Source organism: Lasiosphaeria miniovina (genome assembly GCF_030549165.1).
Source record: "Lasiosphaeria miniovina strain SMH2392-1A chromosome Unknown B0T26scaffold_4, whole genome shotgun sequence".
In the NCBI taxonomy this organism is placed as follows: domain Eukaryota; kingdom Fungi; phylum Ascomycota; class Sordariomycetes; order Sordariales; family Lasiosphaeriaceae; genus Lasiosphaeria; species Lasiosphaeria miniovina.
In genome coordinates this window covers 2,765,559-2,784,867 of record NW_026848223.1, presented here as the reverse complement: position 1 = coordinate 2,784,867, position 19,309 = coordinate 2,765,559, and the positions used below count along the sequence as shown (strand labels likewise).

The window sequence follows — 19,309 nt, the reverse complement described above, 5'->3', positions numbered from 1 at the left end:
AGGTCTTGACGCAACAACACGGACGAGAAACGTGTCGACGGCCACGCCCAACATGTACACGACGTCGTTTGCCTTTTTCGAGGCGTTGTGGGATGCCGGCGTCACGCATTGCTTCGTCAACCTAGGCTCCGACCACCCAAGCATCATTGAGGCCATGGTGAAGGGAGCGCGCGAGAAGAAGGACCGGTTTCCACGCATCATCACATGCCCAAACGAGGTGCCCACACACCTACCCGTTCCAGTCCCAGCTGTTGCGGAATTATATTAACCGTGGTGCCGCAGATGGTTGCCATGTCAATGGCCGACGGCTACGCGCGCTTGACCAACAAGCCGCAATGCGTGATTGTGCACGTGGACGTCGGGACTCAGGGGCTGGGCGCCGCAGTCCACAACGCGAGCAGCGGGCGGGCACCGATTTTGGTGTTCGCAGGGCTGTCCCCGATCACCCAGGAAGGTGAACTGCGGGGATCGCGTACCGAATACATTCACTGGATCCAGGATGTTCCTGACCAGAAGCAGATCGTATCTCAGTACTGCCGCTACGCAGCCGAGATCAAAACGGGGGTGAACGTCAAGCAGATGGTCAACCGGGCGCTACAGTTCGCAAGCTCGGCGCCACAGGGCCCTGTCTACCTGTGCGGCGCACGAGAAGTCATGGAGATGGATATCGAGCCGTACGAACTGCGGCAGAACGAATGGAGCCCCGTGGAGCTCGGTGGGCTGCCGAGGACAGCTGTCAAAAACATTGCGGAAGCCTTGGTAGGCGCTCGGGAGCCGCTCTTGATTACCGGCTACGCGGGGCGACACCATGCACTAGTGCCAGCCCTCGTCGAGCTAGCAGACACTGTGCCGGGACTGCGTGTTCTAGATGCCGGAGGGAGCGACATGTGCTTCCCAGCCGACCATCCTGCGTGGCTAGGGCTTCGGTTCGGGAACGAGGCATCAATTCGGACCGCCGATGCTATCATCGTGCTGGACTGCGATGTGCCATGGATCCCAGCCCAGTGCAAGCCAAGGGAAGACGCCAAAATATTCCACATTGACGTTGACCCTCTCAAGCAGATGATGCCGCTGTTTTACGTGCCGGCTCAGGCCCGATTCCGCGCGGATGGGTTGACGGCTGTCGAGCAGGTGACGGCACTCCTCAAATCCGATGACCAGTTCCAGGCTAAGCTGGCTGGCGGAGAGGGCGAGAAGAGACGTACGGCTCTACAAGTGTCATACAAGAAGCGGCTTGAGGCGATCGAGGCAAAATGCCAGCCTCTGCCAGACGGTGGGTTTGGCACAGGGCATCTCTGCGCGAGGCTAAGAGAACTGTGTCCGCAAGACACGATCTGGGCGATAGAGGCAGTCACAAACACCGTCTTCGTCCATGACAGCCTCCGGCCAACGCTTCCCGGACATTGGATCAACTGCGGCGGGGGCGGGCTCGGCTGGTCGGGCGGCGGCTCATTGGGCATCAAGCTGGCGACCGAGGTTGAAGCCAAGCTCAAGGGAGAGAAGGGAAAATTTGTGGTCCAAATCGTAGGGGACGGGACATTTCTCTTTTCTGTGCCGGGCAGCGTGTATTGGATCTCGAGGCGATACAACATCCCCGTGTTGACCATCATCCTGAACAACAAGGGTAAGTGGGCCGGGTGGATATCGGGCCTTTTCTTCGGCGGCTTGTAGCCGAACGCTCGACTCTAGCTGACAAAACTAGGTTGGAACGCGCCCCGGAGGTCGTTGGAGCTTGTTCACCCGACCGGGCTTGGATCCAAGGCCACCAATGAAGAGATCAACATCTCCTTCAACCCGGTTCCCGACTATGCGGGCATTGCAAAGGCAGCAGCGGGAGGGGATCTCTTTGCGGAAAAGGTTGAGAAGGCAGCGGATCTGGACGACGTTCTCGGAAGGGCCATCGAGGCCGTCCAAGGGGGTCAAACGGCCGTTGTGGATTGCAAGGTTGCGCTGGGCTGCTAGTCATGCTCCTTGGGGCCACATCTTTGGGCCACGTCTTCTCGTGCACTTTGCCATTGCCGCTCATGTATGTAGACCGATGCAGTGCGTGGGGGTGGGAAGGGAGGCAGCGTCTTCCGACATCGCGGGCGTGCGTTATTCGTCGTCTTGGTGCGGGGAAGTTCGAGCGTTTTCTCGAGGCATCACGAGACGTTGTGGTGTTGGAGCCTCAGCTCCGGCGGCAGTTGCAGCACGTACGTACCAATAACAGTCGCGTTAGGTCGACGAGGAGCCAGCCCAGGGAACAACGCGAAACGTATTGTAGTATGTTGTGGGCGTTGCTTGGCGGTGCTTCACTCTGGGTGACCTATCGGAATTGGTCATGCGTTCCGGAAATGACACCAAGAAAGTGTGTCTGTTGACTCGTCGAGCACTTCGCGGCCCGTCCACGGCGAGGAGCTAAGCAGAGAGTCGCCGCGTCCAAATAACGGGCGGTAGAAATGCGCCTAGGGTCCCAGAATTGAGTGTAACCCGCATGTTGTGGGAAGACCCTGCATGCCCTCGGCCTAATAGCGACCTGGAGCCCTGCAGAGCCAGCGCTTCGGCTGTCCTAGACCGTGCTGCCGCGGCAAGAGACGACATCGGTGACACCTGAATCGGGAACTTTTGACCCGTGATGCTAAGCAGCAGCGCACAGCGACATAAAACCCGGCCAAGTCCCAGAGGCGAAAATGGTCGAAGGCGCAATCGCTTTTCTCTTATCGTCGGCGATCCGCAAATCGCCAGCACCTCGGCCGACCGATCGAACGTCGAGCAACTCGGGCCTCTCGTGACGGCGTCTCTATCCATCCAGTTGCCAAAAGGACAGGGCGCTCCGCCTGCTTGCTTACCGCCACCGTCCCATCAGAAGCTTGCCCCCCCTTCACGGTGCATCAGTCCTGCCAATTCGCCACGCCCAGCGCTCTCGAACAATGGCATTCTCGACCACGCCGCAACTGCAGTAGGGCTCTTGTGTGGCCGGCTCTGTTGGTTTCACTGTCCCGATTGAGAAGGAGTATTGCCGGAGTCTCTGCGCGGGTGGTAATTTTTCTGAGCTAGGCGGTCTGTTTTTCCCGTCACGGGTCAACATTCCGTCTTGAAGAATTAAATTTGACGAGATTGGGTTGCATCCCTGCGGCGGCGACGCACAGGCCAAGAGGGGTTTTCTTTTCGAGGAGCGAACCCAGGCTGCTCACCCCGCAATTCCATCTCGGCGTCGACCCTAACGCCAAACGCCAACACCCAGCGCCAAAGCAAGGATCGTGCCCAAAGCACGTCTCGACAACCTAGACCCTCGACGCCCGACCCGCCTGCACATCATCCTCGACCCATCATTGCTATCTTCCTTTTGCCATCTTATGTATGCATCAGTAGGATTCAACGCGACATCCAATTTTCGGCTTCTCTTTACTGATAGCGCAGCTGTCTTCAATCCGATTTGCCCCTCCACTGCGCTACTTGCCCTAGCACCTAGCACCTGGTTATAGGTACCCGACCTTCGGACGGCCCTCCTGCTTTGGCCAGCGACCACCACAGGGCACCAGGACTTGCAGTGGCCTGCGTTACTAGAACACGAGATCATGAGACTGGTGGCCGCAAGCTGCAGTGTTCTCAACAAAATCGCGGAGCCGCCTTGGCCAAGCTGAGCTTGCCTCGACCCGCGTTGCTTGTCCATTTGCCTGCCATCCGAACGAGTGGCCCTGGGAACATCCCAGTCCCCTTTTGACACCTGCCAGAAATATTTTACAGCGCAACCCTAATTGCCGAGATCCGACCGGACAAGACACTGGGCTTGGTGTCTTGCTTAAACCGCCAATTCTCGAAATGTCGGAACACCAGGCAGACGTCTCCGAGGCCGCGAGCGACTCGAGCTCCGTGCCGACCCCTCCGCCTCCCCCGGTGCCCTCGACCGACCCAAAGCTACTATATGTGCAGACCGCCGGGAACGACATAACCTCGCCGAGGCTCATTGCCCAAGTCGATGATATCTTCAAAGTTTCGCCGCTCGCGGCCCTCAAGCTGCTGAGTGCTGGCATTGAAGCGCTCGTCACTGTGACAGGAGACATCCCACCCACACCGCCGCCACGAAGCCCGACTATTCCACACATGCGCGGCATGGAGGCAGAGAAGAAGAGCATTGTGCGGTCAAACTCGGAGAAGAACTTAGCCCGCCTCGCGGCGCAGCAGGGCTCGACAAACTCTCCGCGCCCCGGCCGATCGCCTCTTATGCCTTCCGAGAACCCGGCAGCGTCTCCCGGAGCCGGTGTCTCGCACACCCAGCCTATCGACGGCGTGCACCTGCGGACACCGAACCCAACACCTCCGCCCAAGTCGGAAGCGCAGCCCCAGCCGCCGCTTGCGCCCTATCTCATCGTCGGCGAGAACTCGCAGCCACTTAACCTCCAACACAGCGCCATCACCCGCAAGTTCTACTCCAGGCTCCAGCCGCCCATCTCCATAACCGAATACCTCCTGCGAATACACCGCTTCTGCCCCATGTCGACGGCCGTCTACCTCGCTACCTCGCTGTACATACACCGGCTAGCTGTCCTAGAGCAGGCCATCGTGGTCACGAAGCGCAACGCGCACCGACTGTTGCTGGCCGGGCTGCGGGTTGCCATGAAGGCTCTCGAGGACCTCAGCTACCCGCACGGCAAGTTCTCCAAGGTCGGCGGCGTGAGCGAGGTGGAGCTGGCGCGACTGGAGATCAGCTTCTGCTTCCTGACGGGCTTCGAGCTAGTCGTCGACGAGAAGGCGCTGCGAGACCAGTGGGACCTGCTGCGCAGAGGCGTCGACTACTGGGGTATGATGGGCCCACCTTCTGCTGCAGAGGACGACGTGCTGCGGCTCAAGAAGCCGCCACGGGGCAGCAGGATTGGGACAGAAGCTTGATATGGGACAGAAGCTTGCTGTCGGCTAACTGCCGCGAGGGTGAGACGAGGTATGTTGAAGGCGCAATCGCACGGTATACCCCTGGCTGTGTTTTTTTTTTTTGGCGTTTTATGTCTCTCGATTAGCGTCTCGGGTTTTGGCTGTCCCGGCTCTCAACGGGTTCTGCATGTTCCAGAAGACTCAAGGTAAAAAGATCTTCTTGAATCGACTTGTTTTTTTCTTGTCTTCCCTTTCACGAGCCACCTGTTTACGAAATTAACATGCGTTACGAACAGCTTCTACATTTTCGGCGTTCATTCGGGAGGTGCGGTTGACGGCACATCTTTTCCCAAAGGCTAGGCGGCGTACATATGTTTAGTCCTATTCCTATACCAGCTTCCTGTCATATTGAGAGGCATCAGCGATGGTATACAATGTTATCCGTGTTAATATATCGTAGTCTAGGTCTTAACACTGAGAGAAGAGCATGCTGCTCAGTCCGTTCGGGGCCGAAATTGCTATGCTCATGACATGCAGTACGTACCCTATTAACAAATTGACCTTCGGGTATCTAGCCGGTACAGGCCTTACTCAAGTATATCTGTTTGTGTTCGCGTCCGTGTGCCTGTAAGAAATGAAATGGTCTGTCAGCAGTTCTCAACCTCCACTGTTATATTTGCTTGGATTTCAGCGATTCAAGACTTAAGACCATGTCACCAAGGAGAACCGTTATTGTCGAACCCCTTCTGCCGTTGCAACCCGCTTCTTAGCGTCGCCTGGCGTAGTGTTCGTGTGTCCGCTCCGTTCAGTAAGGCAAGTAGTAATGGGGTACTAAACAGCCCTGCAGGCCCCACCATCACCACAAACAGCAGCAGCCAGAGCTGCCCCGCATTGAAGCAGAGCTTCCAATTCTTATCTCGCGCGGGCGCAAGCCCTGCCCGCGTTACGTCCTCCAGCCCCTCCTCTCGTCCCTTCTATGCAATTCTTCCGCTCCCTCGCTGCCCTGACTCGAGTCGCGCGGCCTCCTCCAACACTGCAGCAACGAGTCTTCAGTCAATTGCGAACTTTAAAAATGGATTACGAAACGATTCTGCAGGGCAAGTACCCCGCCAAGCAGCATGCGAAGCGCGTCGCCGACTACATCCGCTCCAAGGTCCCCAATGCGAGCGGCGTGCTATACGTCGAGAGCCGCTCGACCAAGCTGCTTGAGGACAATGACGAGCCCGAGCCGTTTCGGTATGCTGCTGTTCTCCTTCCCAAGCTGGCCGAGTTCCCCGCGGACCGCCGTCCGGAATGTTGCTGACAGGGCCGGGAAGACAGCGCCGCTTCTTCTACTACCTCTCGGGCTGCCCACTTGCCGATTGCTACGTCGTGTACGACATGGACACGGAAAAACTGACGCTCTTCATCCCCCCTATCGATCCCGAGAGCGTCATCTGGTCCGGTCTGCCCGTCTCCGCCGAGGAGGCCAAGGAGAAGTTCGACATCGACGACGTCAAGTACACAAACGACATCAACGCGACGCTTGCCCATATTGGCGCCGACAAGATGAAGGCGACCGCCTTTGCGATCTCAAGCCAGGTCTCGGACCAAGTCACGTTCCTCGAGTTTGACGAAACGAACTTCTCCATACTGAAGGAGGCGATCGAGGTGTCGCGCGTGGTCAAGGACGAGTTTGAGCTCGCCATGATCGCCAAGGCCAACGCCGTCAGCAGCAAGGCCCACCTCGCTGTGCTCCAAAAGGTCAAGCATGTCAAGAACGAGCGGGAGCTCGAGGCTGTGTTTCTCGGCGAGTGCATTGCTGCCGGCGGCCGCAACCAGGCGTACCACAGCATCGTCGCCAGCGGCCGGGCTGCTGCGACGCTGCACTACGTGAATAACAACGCGCCAATGGCCGGAAAGCTGAACTTGCTGCTGGATGCCGGCGCCGAGTGGGACTGCTATGCATCCGACATCACAAGGACGTTCCCCATCAATGGCGAGTTCTCCAACGAGAGTCGAGCCATCTACGACATCGTCTTGAAGATGCAGCTAGACTGCACCGCGATGCTCAAGGAAGGAGTCCTATGGGACGATGTGCACCTGCTAGCGCACAAGATTGCCATCGACGGCTTGCTAGAGTTGGGCATCCTGAAGGGCGACAAGGACGAGATTCTCGCCAACCGGACCAGTGTTGCTTTCTTTCCCCACGGTCTCGGACACTACCTAGGCATGGACACTCACGACACCGGCGGCAACCCGAACTATGCCGACAAGGATGCCATATTCCGATATCTGAGGGTGCGGGGCACGCTGCCCGCGGGGAGTGTGATCACGGTCGAGCCGGGCATCTATTTCTGCAACTTCATCATCGAGCCCTTCCTGAAGGACCCGACGCACTCCAAATACATCGATGCCGACGTGTTAGACAAGTACTGGGACGTCGGAGGCGTTCGGTAAGTGGAGCGTACCCGGTTTTGCGGGTGTGTACCCGGGCTAGGCTAACCTTGCTTGCGCAGGATTGAGGACAATATCGTCATCACCAAGACGGGGTCGGAGAACTTGACGCTTGCCATCAAGGACCCAGCCGAGATGGAGAAGATCATTTCGGTCAGCTAGAGCCGGTTTGACGTCAAAAACGCCGAGATGTGTGATGACACCTTGATCCATCAAGTCTTGCTTCGTGTACTTTGTAGGACGTGTTTACCCGACCCCCCGATTGATGCAAACATGTGCACGTTAGAGAGCAAATATCATAATCCAACAATCATCAACATTAGTACCGGTTGGCCCGGTCTTCTACAAGTGTGCGTGGAATGTGTTTGTCAAGCACCCATGTGAAGACTACGAGCTTAATACCCCGTGGCAGAACCTCCCACCACAGGCCAAAGTTTGATCTCAAGCCTCCACTGCCTCAGCGTCAGCGGGAGGAATTGGCTCCGGTCGATGACGAAAATGGCGTTCTGTTGAGCCTGTTGTTCTCGAAAGCTTTTAACCACCCACACCCTTTCCGCAGAACTATTATCTCGTTTTCTAGGAAATTACGGTGCGCCGTGAAGCCCTCCCATTTCTGACTCTCCCACACGAAGCAGTACGCGCCATCTACCAGCCGCTGTTCGCCGATCAAAGAAATGCATCTAAACGCTGTCTTGGCCAGCGTGGCCATGGGCCTCCTCTTTGACCTGTCGCTTGCCATCTCGTCCGACGGCACGCCGAGCATCGCAGCGAGAGAGGCTGGGACAATCCAAATCCACCACGACGCGGCCGCCTTCAACGAAGCTACCGACGATGTCAAGATCCACCGGCACGAGACCGTCATCCGCGTCGACAAAGTCGACCGCTCCGCCGCATTTCCTCCACCGCCACCACCACAGTACCGCGTCGTCGCCGAAGCACGAGACACCGCCTCAGCCAACACCGACGCTGATGTCGCCGACACCATATCCCTCGCCGCCGCGGCCGGCGCCGAGCGCGTACCGACGTGCACGCGCAAGAACGGCAAGCTGCACACGCAGCGCCAGTGGACCGTCAGCTACGACGGCGACACGGACCTCAACGGCATGCACTGCGGCCAGTCGGTGCGCGCCGAGCTGGCCCGCCACTTCCGCTGCAAGCCCATGACCGACGTGACGTGCGTCGCCAGCGGCGAGCCCGGCCGCGGCGGCGTCACGCTGCAGTTCCACACCCCGCGCACGTGTTCTGATACCGCGGTGCGCGATGCCGTTGCCAAGGGGACTGAGGGGCGGGCTAAGGTTTGGTGTCAGCATTTGTGAGCTTTGAGGGGATGGGGGTTGTGGTATAAGTAGGCGTCGTGGGAATGGGGATTCGGATAGGGGATGATATTTGGTGGCTCGAAAGAAGTGGCTCGAAAGAAGGCGGCGACGATAAGAGTTGACAGGGGCTGGGGAGTTCTGTTGCTGTTGAGATGCTTGTCGGCGTGACTTGCCAAAACAATGAGGAGTTAACATTAACATACCTGTTTCTGACTTCGACGTGCTGTCTGGAAGTTGATCAATCCCCAGGCCATTCCTATGTCAAGTATACTCCCAAGCACAGTCCGGCTGCAGAACGGAACTGGTCATTCTAGCTTGTGAAGCATGCTATCTCTGTTTTAACATTAGTCACCGTCCGAGTAGTTAGTGAACGGTTTGCTCGATCAGGTGATGTGCTTGCTCAGTTTTGGTGAGTTTGTCTCCCGTGTCCTAGATCTAGTTTAGATTGAGGTGTAGATTCTATTTTCAGGCAGTCAACACGAGGCAAAGGTCATGGGGCTCGATAAGAATGACCAATGATAGGGGTTTACTTATTAGGGTCGATAAGTACCCTAGGGTTAGTTTTGGCTGACTACAGTTCGAACAGACGTTTTCTATGGTCCGAAGAGACATCCTCCTGTTTATTCCATTACAAGGCGTAGTAAGGTTGATGTTTATTTTCTTCCTGACCATCAGCAGTCTGTACGCTTTAAATCTCATATCACTATCTCAGGTTTACTTTGGAAGGGGGGGTTTGACGTACATGTCTGTAGATTATGGCTCTAGCTCCCAGCAGCTCCGGTGCAACGAGTTCGTCTGGTGTTTGTTTCCATGGATCCACTTGTCAGGGCTTCTCCGCATCTAGGCCTGGTGATCATGGTCAAGTGACTCCTAGAACAACCTCTCAACACCAGACGACATGCCTCTCAGCGCCGTGTTTGCGTTCACCCGGCAACACAGATCCCGGTACAAATACTTCCTTGGTTGCCCCTTCCTCTGCAATCTCACCACGCCTCGCAGCCCTCTTGTTACCTCATCAGACACCGGCCGCCCTTGTTCTCTTTGCCAGTGAACATCGCCCTCTACCTCTCTTGCTACGCAAGTACACAAAGCACAATCATTCGCGAAGCACCCAATCCTTCGCTGCCGCCTTACCCATCAGGTGCCTTCTCCATCAGGTGCCTTCCCCAGACCAACAGCCTACGACGAATCGGTACCATCGACAAAATGAAGATCGCCCTGCTTGCCGGTCTGTCACAGGTGCTCCTTGCCTGCGCGGTCACGATTAAGCCTCCTCGCGTTGCTACGGCCCAGAGCAGTTTGGTCGTCAGCATGAGTGAGTTGAAGTTGCCTCCGTTTTCCCCTTCACTGGTCGTTCCTGTTTACAGGCTGGGTTCCAACTAGGCAATGTCACCAACGCGAATCCCGAGGACCTCTCTTGCGGTGGTGTGACCGACTGCTCCAGCCTCTGCGATGCCCTGGGCACCAAGTGCTGGTCGTGCGCCGACGATGGCTGCCATTGCGACTACCTCCCAGCGAAGTGCAACAATTAGGTCTCGGCTGTGAGTAATCAGTGCACCACTTTATGTTTGTTCCTATGAGCATTCTTCAGCTGAAAACTATCTCGAAGCGCTCATCATACAACAAGCACTTTGTGGTTAGCTGAGCCAATCTTTCGGCGCGGGAATCTCAATCCTTGGAAGGAGGTTGGAGGGTTGGAGGCAAGGACTCGATCTTGTAGCCTGATCTTGGTTTGATTGGACTTTACAACCCAAGATAGAAAGAAGCACACTCGCGGTAGAATATGGGCTAGTTCTGGGTCTAACAATACCATTGACATCGTGAACACAAGGACATTTACCCCGCCGCTGTTTGCTCTTCCCTCTGCCGATTCTTTCGGCCAATGCGTGAAATGATTGCTGTCCCACGTGTTGTCCGCCAATCGTAATCTCGAAAATGCAGCGGTGTCTTTGTAGGGATTCTGGAAGGAGCGACCGAAATCACAGACAGCTTATGGGATGGCAGTGACGTGACTAAACTTCTGCCTTGGCCCAATCGAAGAAGCATCCGGCAGCTACGACCTTCCAACCCACCTTCCTTCCAACACAGTTGGCAACCGAACCGCTCTTGCTATCAGCTGTTAGAAAACGCACAAATTTTGAAAGAACTGCGTCTCACAAACCCAAATCTGATATCTTTCCGAATTCCGACGAACGACTCTCGTACCGAACTCGTACGTTTCAATCGCGTCCACGCAACCTCCCAGCCTCGACAAAGCCAACAGAATGCTGACAACCACTTTGTGCAACCTAGAAAGCCTCCAAACGCCGACGCCGCTCGTGATTCATGCTCTGACAAAGAGACCTTCCTTCGCTCGACTTCGCGGCAACTCAAGGGTATCGGCGCACGCCGCGAATTTGGGGATTCCTCGTATGGCGATAGTTGTACGCTGAACGCCGTGGTGTCGGCGGGATCGCGGGCGCGGGCGGGACCACTGTCGGGCCTCGCCGAGTCCAAGTGTCGGCCGTGTACACGTCCTCGATGACAACTTCGGTCTCAGTCATGCTGTCGCTCTCATACCTGGCTATGAGGCGGCGCCTCCGTATCGACAAGCAGCAGCATACGAGCAGCAGGAATGCGACGAATCCCAAGACGGACCCAAGAATTGCGCCGATTTGATCTGGTGTCAGAGACGATGAAGACGATGCTGGGACAACAGGCGCAGTCCCTGTCGGAGGCTGTGGCTCTGGCGTCGGGGAGGGCGTGAATACGGGGGGTGGTGTAGACTCGGATGGCGAGCTGCCCCCAAGCGTCACCACAGTCGTGATAGTCGTGAAGGGTCGAGTGATGGTTTGAGTCAACAAATGGCGGGCTTCAACCGGTTGCACAGCGTCTGGGATCGCCATGGCTCGAGGCTCGAAAATGAACCGCTACAGCCCAGCAATCCTGAAATCCATGGTGGCTGCTTGAAAAGGGAAGCGCGACGGCCGGGGGAGGCTGGAAACTTCCCTGCCTTTATCAGCCCTTTTATCGCGATTCGCGCTGTCCGAATGACCCCATCCAACCACACACACCCAACCGCGCCAAGTTGCTCCCGGCTGCATTTCCTGCACCAAGGCCACCCGCAGCGGCCCCCTCCTCTCCGTGAGGCAGCATTCGGGCTTCACCCCACCGTCCCAACCTTTGGTACCAAGCAGTGCGGGTCCGTTTTAGGCAGCATGGGCTGCCTGTCAAGCTCTCATGAATAATGAGCGCCCAAATCGACTTTTGGCCACCGACAGCTGCTCATCTCACTTGCGTCGGAAACTTTGGGAGTTGGTGTCGCTGCAACTCGGCAAAATGCCACTCCTGCACGTCTCCGCATTCAGGAAAGGAGCAAAGCCAACATTTTGCGATGGCACTCCGACTCGCCGTCCTCATTTGTCACGTTCGACTGTCAGTCGTAGTGGCTGCAAGCCGTTATCAGCCCAGGTGAGACAATGGCGCGATTTGTTCAGTGCGAGCCAATCGAAGATTGCGAAAACCCGCAACGTGCATCCATCGCTCTAGCCCCTCGTGACGCTATTGGGGGGTGCGGTCACTGCACTGCATTCTTACTCAGATGCTTCTAAGGTGGTGGTGGTGTGGTATCGCGATTTGGCATGATGCCCGAACCCCCTTCATCGCCTTCCCCAGCAGTGTTTCGGCTGTTCGTCTATCACATTGTTCTCGCGGCCTTTCCCGCATCGGAGCCGAATGACGTGCAGCTACAGCAGTTTCGTCGCCCGAGATTTGCCAGTGCATGTGCGCCAGTCGCCGAAGCTGAGAGGTGGAGATCAGACTCGTGTCACCGAGCGAACAAGCGAACAAGTAAACCCGCTTGACCCTAAAGTCCAGTCGCTTCCAGGCTTGAATGCGAACCTATCGAGACCAAAGTCATTTTATTCAGGTTTACGATTCAACTTGCGCAGTAGCAGCTCAAGCTCAGCCACCTCGAACCTTGGCAAACCTAGACCCTAGGTACAGTACCCGTCTGCCCGTAAAAAGTCAGTCCGCTCGCTTTCTGTGGATCGGAACGCATTACCCCGAAGTTTGAGGTCGCTGGCGGCTCGCGACCCATAAATACCGTCTGGATGCAGCCAGTGTTGTGGCCCAGCCGCCTGTGCCGTGCCACTGACCTGCATGCGATCTCCGCCTTTCCACGGGTGACGTGTTTCCAGTTGAGCGGTCGCTGCTTTAACGAGCCCCCCAGGACAGTTGCCGCATGCCCCTTGGCGAACGGGCCTCATCGCTGCTGCTGGCTTGGCGGGAAGTGGGTTAGTGGGAAGTGGGTTAGTGTGGGGCTGGGAGGGTGAGCGTATGCAATATTGGGGACGATCCGCCGTTCCATTCATCTCAAAATAATTCACATAGCACTGAAGGAACTGGATTATCGGCAGCTGAATGAGTGAGACTTGGGAAGATTTTGTGCCTTGGATTGCCTTAAGACACTCATTATGGGTGGAAAATAAGAAGAAGTGGGTATTTGGCCTCTCTAGCCCAGACTTGGTTAAGGAAGATAAGACCCCCAACCATATATCAAGTCCGTTATAGGCGGTAAGGATCAATGGCATTCATGGGCAGCAGTGGCTCGCTCTCTGGTTCTTCGTATGACTAACGTGCGTCTCTTGAAGCAGCCGAGTTTAACTGTTTGAGTTTGTGCATTTCATGCCACGGCACAGGTTTAGTGGAGGTTGGTAAATAAGTCATGATTAATTTCTGATAAGCTTAGCATGCCTCCTCGGAGGGTGTGGGTTAACATTCCTGTTACTGGGCACGATTTCTAATTATCAAGTGTTTGGTCAAGACTGGGGTGTACTATATCTCAATTATTTTCCGCCGTGTTTGTTCGGCACATCCATCAACCCGAAAACAGCTTCTCTCTCGTCTCTATCACAATCGCCACGCCTCATCGAAAATCCCACCGACTAACACATTGATTAGGTGCTGGGCAACGAGAATCTAATACTCTTTGTCGCCATCATCAACTCCTGAACAACAAACCCGGCAGAGGCCTCGTTGAACATGGGTCCCATGGTGGGGTTCGTCAAGCCGCGCAGTCTCATTTCCTTCTCGACGAGCGCCAGGCAGCGCCAGTGGTGCTCGTCATGATAGAATGCGTGCTCGCGAAAACCGTCGGCGGACCGTGCGGCGAACGTGCGGCTCAGGGCGGTCCGGTAGTTGTCCGACGACCGCCGCGATGCGTAATGCAGCGCCAGCGCCTCCTTGGCGTCCTCGCCCCGAAGCGGCCGCAGCTTCTCGCACTTGAGCAGGTCCGCGATGTCGGCCGCCGCCAGCATGAACTCGTCTACCTCGGCTTGGCCGACGCGCGCCACGTGCCGCCTCACGTCGAATATCGGGGGGTCGTCGAGCCGCTGCACCATGGCGTCAAGGCGCGCCGCGCGGTCAGAGGCCGAGTTGGGGTTGTACGTGCGGTCCGCGTTACGCGAGATGATCCGGCAGACCTCGGGCGCGCGCGGGGTGCGCAGCCGGTCCAGGTAGATGCAGATCATGGCGCGGTTGATCGCGTCCTGGGGCAGCGTGTTGATGACGACGCTGCGCAGCGAGCTGTCCTCGAAGGCTCGGAATGCGTCGTTCAGCGACCGGTTCGTCTGGTTCGTCTGGTGCACGCTGTACACGTCCAGGAAGCCGAGCACGTGCTTGCGCATCTCGATTGGAAGCCGCATGAGCGGGACGGTGTGTTTCTCCTCGGCCTTGTTCCTCTTGGCCTCGTTGGCGTCGGCCTCGCTGAGGTCGTTGTCGCATAGACCGAACGCGCGTCGCATCCGCCAGGCAACCTGGTTCTCCGTGAGGCGGCTGCCGAATAAGCTCGTGTAATCCTTGTTCGGCGCGGTCTTGTTTCTCTCGGCATTCTTGTTCGAGGCGCTGTTGACCGAGGGCGAGGCGTTGTTGCTCACGGAACTGGGGCTCGAGGCATCGTTGGTCGAGACATTGTTGCTCGCTAGATTGGTGGTGATTGAGTTGTCGGCGTCCATCATTGCTGTGTTAGACTAGGACGTTGATAGCCTCGATTCGTCGTCAATAACCTCAAAATAGTAGTCAAGGCGAAACTAGATTTCTCAGTGAGAGCAAATCGACACCGAGCCAAGGCTGAGTGGAGGGCACATTTCAGGTCAGGACGTTCTTTTTATAAATCCAGGATTTGTGGGTTGTGTTGTGAACAATACACCGTCCTGTGAATAGAACTAATCTAATATTTCATCCCAACCACAATGCAGGGCGTTTCTTACCGTTAACGGAATGATGAAAAATTTTCTCTTATCTGTTCTGTAACAGTGAAATGCTCAAAACACTACGCTGTTCAGGAGATCAACCCCCGACTGTCACTACGGATACTGAAGAAGAAGTGCGTGATCAGGGAAACATTTATCGCAAATATTGTAGAAAGCTGGGCTTTACCTACCAAACACTAAGAATATAATGCAAGCTCCAAATAATTGCCTGCTAGGTTCGTTTCTCAAGGAGGCTGGCCTTAAGGAGGGACTTCCGCAGCTAGATCTATCACAAAAGTGAAATAGGTTATACCCATCACCACGCGCACATTATTGTCTATTAGACTAAATGTCAGAGCTAAAATGCAGCTAGGGAGTCGTAATAAGCAGAGCATGTATTCTAAAAGTTGTTTGCAAATGGAGCGCGTAGTGAAGTTGACAGGATGGCAAGGGGCTAACATAATTGTACAAAACATATGGTCGATAAAAGTTCTCAGAGCCGCACGCTGGCGTGTCGATGGTCTTGTATTTCCTTAGCCGCTCGTCACGGTAGTGTTTCAGTGTCTGAGTGAGATGCGTTAGAAATACATTTGTGTAATTTCAGTCTGCGCTGGTGGTGATCAGACACCCCCAGTCTTCCAATGGACTAATTGCTCCACTACTTTACACGTGTCTCCTGTTCCCGTCTCGTTCCGTGCTTCTCATCCACGCCTCACTCCATACATTTCGTATCCCCGTCTCGTTGCATCTTTCTCGTGCCCCGTCTCGTTCCATACTTCCTTATCCTGCCAGCACCTGCCTCGCAGATCTCGGCTCATCGTGATCCATCCATACCTTGTAAAACGATCCCGCTGTAAACTTATGATGGTGCAAGTCTGATATCTTGTCGCCCTCCCAAGAGCCCATAGGGTTCCACTCCCTCTGTAGCGGCGATCGGCACGTTCCGAGGTTGCGCCACTTGGTGATCTCAATAAGCCAGCGAGTTTGCGCTGACCATTCCTTGGCCCCTGGTGGTGGGTCGTCGTCCCTCAGCCGGACGGTGATTTGAAAGTCGGTAAAGCAGATGATACAAGAATGGATAGGCCCTGGTGTTCCGCAGAAATGCTCTTCGGGGTCTAGCGGCCAGCTAAGCTCAGAAACACGATCTGGAATGATGTGACGGCATATCACGCGGCAGTACTGCTATCGGAGGTACTTTCGTAACATGTCTCTCTCTCCTTTCTTGCCGTCGTCTTACAGGATGGACCCATGGAGATATAGCCGACCGTGAATAATTTTAGCGTTCCACTTCCGGGTGACTTTGACGCCGGTGTAAAAGTGGTCGACGTAGGAACCGTTGACTTGGAATATTCCCGGCGGGGGGCCGTGCAGGGGCCCGAAGAGATGACGGTTCATGACGAGGCGGCACTTCAGGAAGGTAATCCCTGAACCTGGTTTCCTTAGTAAAATAATAGTCGAGTCCGGTTGCACCTCTGGCACAAGTTTGTTCATGAGGCTGCCATAGCTCGAACGCAAAGGCGTGCATTGAACGCCGAAGTCTCGGGCGCAGCGGCCGTGCGACTCAGGCTCAACGCGCCACGGATGCAGTTTGAGGCAGTTGTGGCAGAAATATAGGCTCGGGATTTCCTGCTCGAGCCACTGGAGCAGCGTTGTCCTCGACTCGCCGCTAAGCCGGATCCGCGATTCGCAGAACAGATATGGGCTCGGGTCGTCTTGCTTGAGCCACGTGAGCTGTGCTGCTCCCGACCGGCTACTGAGCCGGACCCGCGAGTCGCGGTACTTGTATTAGAGACACCGGCAGGTCAGAAAAAGTGCCACGGCCGACTCTGGTGGGAGGTGCTCTATAAACATGCCGATGAGCTCAAATGGGAGCTCTAGGATGTATGCGGGCTTTTCCAGTACGCCTATTTCAGAAGAGGACAGCTGAGATGACTCTGCAACGGTGGGCACAACCCCGTCCTCCTCAATTGCCAATGTTGGTTCTTGACTAGACCTAGGTTTATATGCTAGGATTATGCTAGTGCTAGCGTCGGGCTTCTCAGTTAAGGGGCTTGGTCCATGTCCAGATGATATCGTTATGGCATTCCCAGCGCTGGCCTCTGTCGAAAGAGCTGTCTGTCGCTGACAAACTGGAATGGTGATGGCATCTCTAGCGCCAGGGTTTGTTGCTGGTGGAATGTGTTCTTGGGCCGTTGATCAATGATGGGCTTCCCAGGACCAGCCTCCTCGGTGGACGGGGCTGGAAGTTCCTGGCCGCTCTCAAAGCTAGTTCCCGGATTGGCTGACATGGTCGCTCGAATACCGCCTTTAGGCTCTTTGATCAGCGGGGCGATCTCGACCGACCTTCACGTTTGAAATATTTTTCTGCTTAGGGAGGTTTTTCGCATCCGGAGAGACACAAGTAGTTGCCTGAAGCAGCCAAGTATGCGGCCAATTGCTGGATACCGACGCGCCCGATTGCGTTACCGGTGACTTTGCAAGAAGATATTGATTAGGGCTGGGCGTGAGGGCTTAGGGGCTCGAGGGGTAGAGGGTAGAGGGGTAGAGGGGTAGAGGGGTAGGGGGGTAGAGGGGTAGAGGGGTAGAGGGGCAGAGGGGTTGAGGGGTAGAGGGGCAGAGGAAAAGATATTCAGTAGGAGAAGTGGGAAAGGAAGTATACGAGATATTAGGATTTATGTTGTAGGGGTTGGTTACTGCCTAGAGTACCAGGTAACAGGTACCTGTTTTGCGCCTGCTGGCGCAACGGCTTGCCGTTACAGTTTATGTATGGGCGAGTAGGTAATTTACCACTTTTTCATCACAACTTAATGCTAACGCCTAGAGCGGTGCGGCCAGCGAATGTGGTAATTTTAGCTGTAAAATGTGGTATTTCCCAATTACGTGATGATTTATGACGCTTGAGGCCGGAGACTCCCCCTTATGTATATGGATTTCTACGAAGCTTTCAGAGAGTGGATAGCGGGGTAGAAAACTTTGGGACTTTCTTTCGGGTTAAACTTTAAGTGTTGGGAGATGGAGTGTGTGGAGGATGTCTTTCTTGTTGTCTGACTTCTATCTCGAGGACGGCCGAGCTTATATAGACCTTTGATGGCCTGAAAACTGGGCCCCGGAAAGGCACCCAGGGCAGGGCGTTGAGGGTCTAGGTTGCGAGTCAGTATGGTCTGTTTATTGTATGGCCTAACATCGCCACATTCATGCCACAGAGAGTTTATGAGTTTACGAGTTTTGGGCCATATGACGGTGCAGTTCAGCTCTATATAAGTTGCGCTACTTGGATCGCTCCCTCTGATTTGGGGCAGGATATTTCTGTTTTCAATTTCGCTCGTTTTCTAGTTATTCCTTAGAGACAACGCTCTTTTACCACGGGTTGAGCCCCTTTGACCGGCCCTCGCAGTAGTGCACTGTTCGGTGTTATCTTTGTTTTGTTACCGTTACTACTGTATTTTTTGTCCGTTAAGGGCGAAAGCTGTTTGGCTAAAAAACCTGCTATTCCTTGTCACGGGATACGCAAACCCCAGCCGCTCTAACTCCACCACCACACAGATGTGGACGGGACGCCGCTGGCGCATCATGGTGAAGTTCCAAAGCGGTGGCGACGAATCCCAGATCGCGCGGATCATGCTGCACCGGAGCCACTTCTTATATTCCGAGATGCCCAGCGCATGGAGCAAGTACTCCTCAACCAGCGCCAGCACTATAGCTCGGTCCATGTACGCTAGGCACCAGCGGCCCCAAAAAGGGTTTCCTATCATATGGTTGTACTTTTCACGGTTATCCGGGAACTTCCTGACAGCGGGTCGGAGCCGAACGTTATTGATATACACAGTGGGGACGTCGCTGAGATCCACGCTGAAGTTCTGGGTCAGTAGCATCCCTATGTCTTGTCCGTCGTAGAAGTCTCTGGCAATCCACAGTTTCTAGCAATTCCTCACCGTACGGCAGCGGATCATCGGGAATGTCCTTGGATGGATTAGGCTTCGCTCGGAGTGATGCGTGTACATCTTGCCAACCTCGATGCGCTGAGCCCGGTCGTTCAGCCCGAGAAGGTACCGGAGGTACTCGAGGCCGTTCCAGACGGAGCGCTCGGCCGATTTGCGTACCACCATGACGTTGAGTGAGTCGACGCGTAAGAAGCGTCAGAAGTTCGGCCAGTGCCGCACGAGTCCTATCTCGGTGTTCCGCGGTTGTTCGCCTGGCCTTGGTCGCCGATATTATCGTCGAAAGGTATGCACGGCCTGATTAGCTAGTCAGTAGCAAGTCGCTCGACCGTGCGGTGTAAACGCACGACAGAGTTTATGTCGCCGTCAGTTGGCGAGGGGACTTGGTGCAGTGCGTGAGGCAGTCCAGGGTCGCGGCAAACGTCTTGAACTTTTTCGTCTCCTGGGTGCGACGTTGAAGTTGAGTGCCCAGTGTCGTTAGACGCATCAGGTTCTCCCACAGCTACCCGATGTGTGCCATGCGCGCATCTCAGTCGGGAGT

At 55.5% G+C, this 19,309-nt stretch overlaps 7 protein-coding genes across 7 annotated transcripts; 4 read left to right on the top strand and 3 right to left on the bottom strand.

Annotated features, from left to right (window-relative positions):
- Positions 1–52: 52 nt before the first annotated feature.
- Positions 53–1,962, top strand: B0T26DRAFT_675844 (thiamine pyrophosphate enzyme; the record flags this gene model as incomplete). Its single annotated transcript, XM_060439889.1, has 3 exons — positions 53–217; positions 283–1,624; positions 1,703–1,962. 3 exons carry the CDS (start codon positions 53–55, stop codon positions 1,960–1,962), a joined length of 1,767 nt encoding a protein of 588 aa, XP_060296354.1.
- Positions 1,963–3,801: 1,839 nt separating this feature from the next.
- B0T26DRAFT_740886 (cyclin-domain-containing protein) lies at positions 3,802–4,869 on the top strand (the record flags this gene model as incomplete). Its single annotated transcript, XM_060443900.1, has 1 exon — positions 3,802–4,869. The coding sequence occupies one exon, from the start codon at positions 3,802–3,804 to the stop codon at positions 4,867–4,869; it is 1,068 nt and encodes a 355-aa protein (XP_060296353.1).
- Positions 4,870–5,729: 860 nt separating this feature from the next.
- B0T26DRAFT_299230 (putative Xaa-Pro aminopeptidase) lies at positions 5,730–7,560 on the top strand. The gene is made up of 3 exons (XM_060434248.1): positions 5,730–6,084; positions 6,165–7,283; positions 7,347–7,560. The coding sequence occupies exons 1-3, from the start codon at positions 5,825–5,827 to the stop codon at positions 7,444–7,446; spliced, it is 1,479 nt and encodes a 492-aa protein (XP_060296352.1). The 5' UTR covers positions 5,730–5,824; the 3' UTR covers positions 7,447–7,560.
- Positions 7,561–9,806: 2,246 nt separating this feature from the next.
- On the top strand, positions 9,807–10,132 carry B0T26DRAFT_751596 (uncharacterized protein; the record flags this gene model as incomplete). The annotated part of the gene is made up of 2 exons (XM_060445397.1): positions 9,807–9,915; positions 9,984–10,132. 2 exons carry the CDS (start codon positions 9,807–9,809, stop codon positions 10,130–10,132), a joined length of 258 nt encoding a protein of 85 aa, XP_060296351.1.
- An 837-nt stretch (positions 10,133–10,969) lies between these two features.
- On the bottom strand, positions 10,970–11,485 carry B0T26DRAFT_751595 (uncharacterized protein; the record flags this gene model as incomplete). Its single annotated transcript, XM_060445396.1, has 1 exon — positions 10,970–11,485. One exon carries the CDS (start codon positions 11,483–11,485, stop codon positions 10,970–10,972), a length of 516 nt encoding a protein of 171 aa, XP_060296350.1.
- Positions 11,486–13,537: 2,052 nt separating this feature from the next.
- Positions 13,538–14,596, bottom strand: B0T26DRAFT_675841 (uncharacterized protein; the record flags this gene model as incomplete). The annotated part of the gene is made up of 1 exon (XM_060439888.1): positions 13,538–14,596. One exon carries the CDS (start codon positions 14,594–14,596, stop codon positions 13,538–13,540), a length of 1,059 nt encoding a protein of 352 aa, XP_060296349.1.
- Positions 14,597–18,187: 3,591 nt separating this feature from the next.
- On the bottom strand, positions 18,188–18,936 carry B0T26DRAFT_675839 (uncharacterized protein; the record flags this gene model as incomplete). The annotated part of the gene is made up of 3 exons (XM_060439887.1): positions 18,188–18,231; positions 18,372–18,730; positions 18,830–18,936. 3 exons carry the CDS (start codon positions 18,934–18,936, stop codon positions 18,188–18,190), a joined length of 510 nt encoding a protein of 169 aa, XP_060296348.1.
- Between the last annotated feature and the right edge of the window lie 373 nt (positions 18,937–19,309).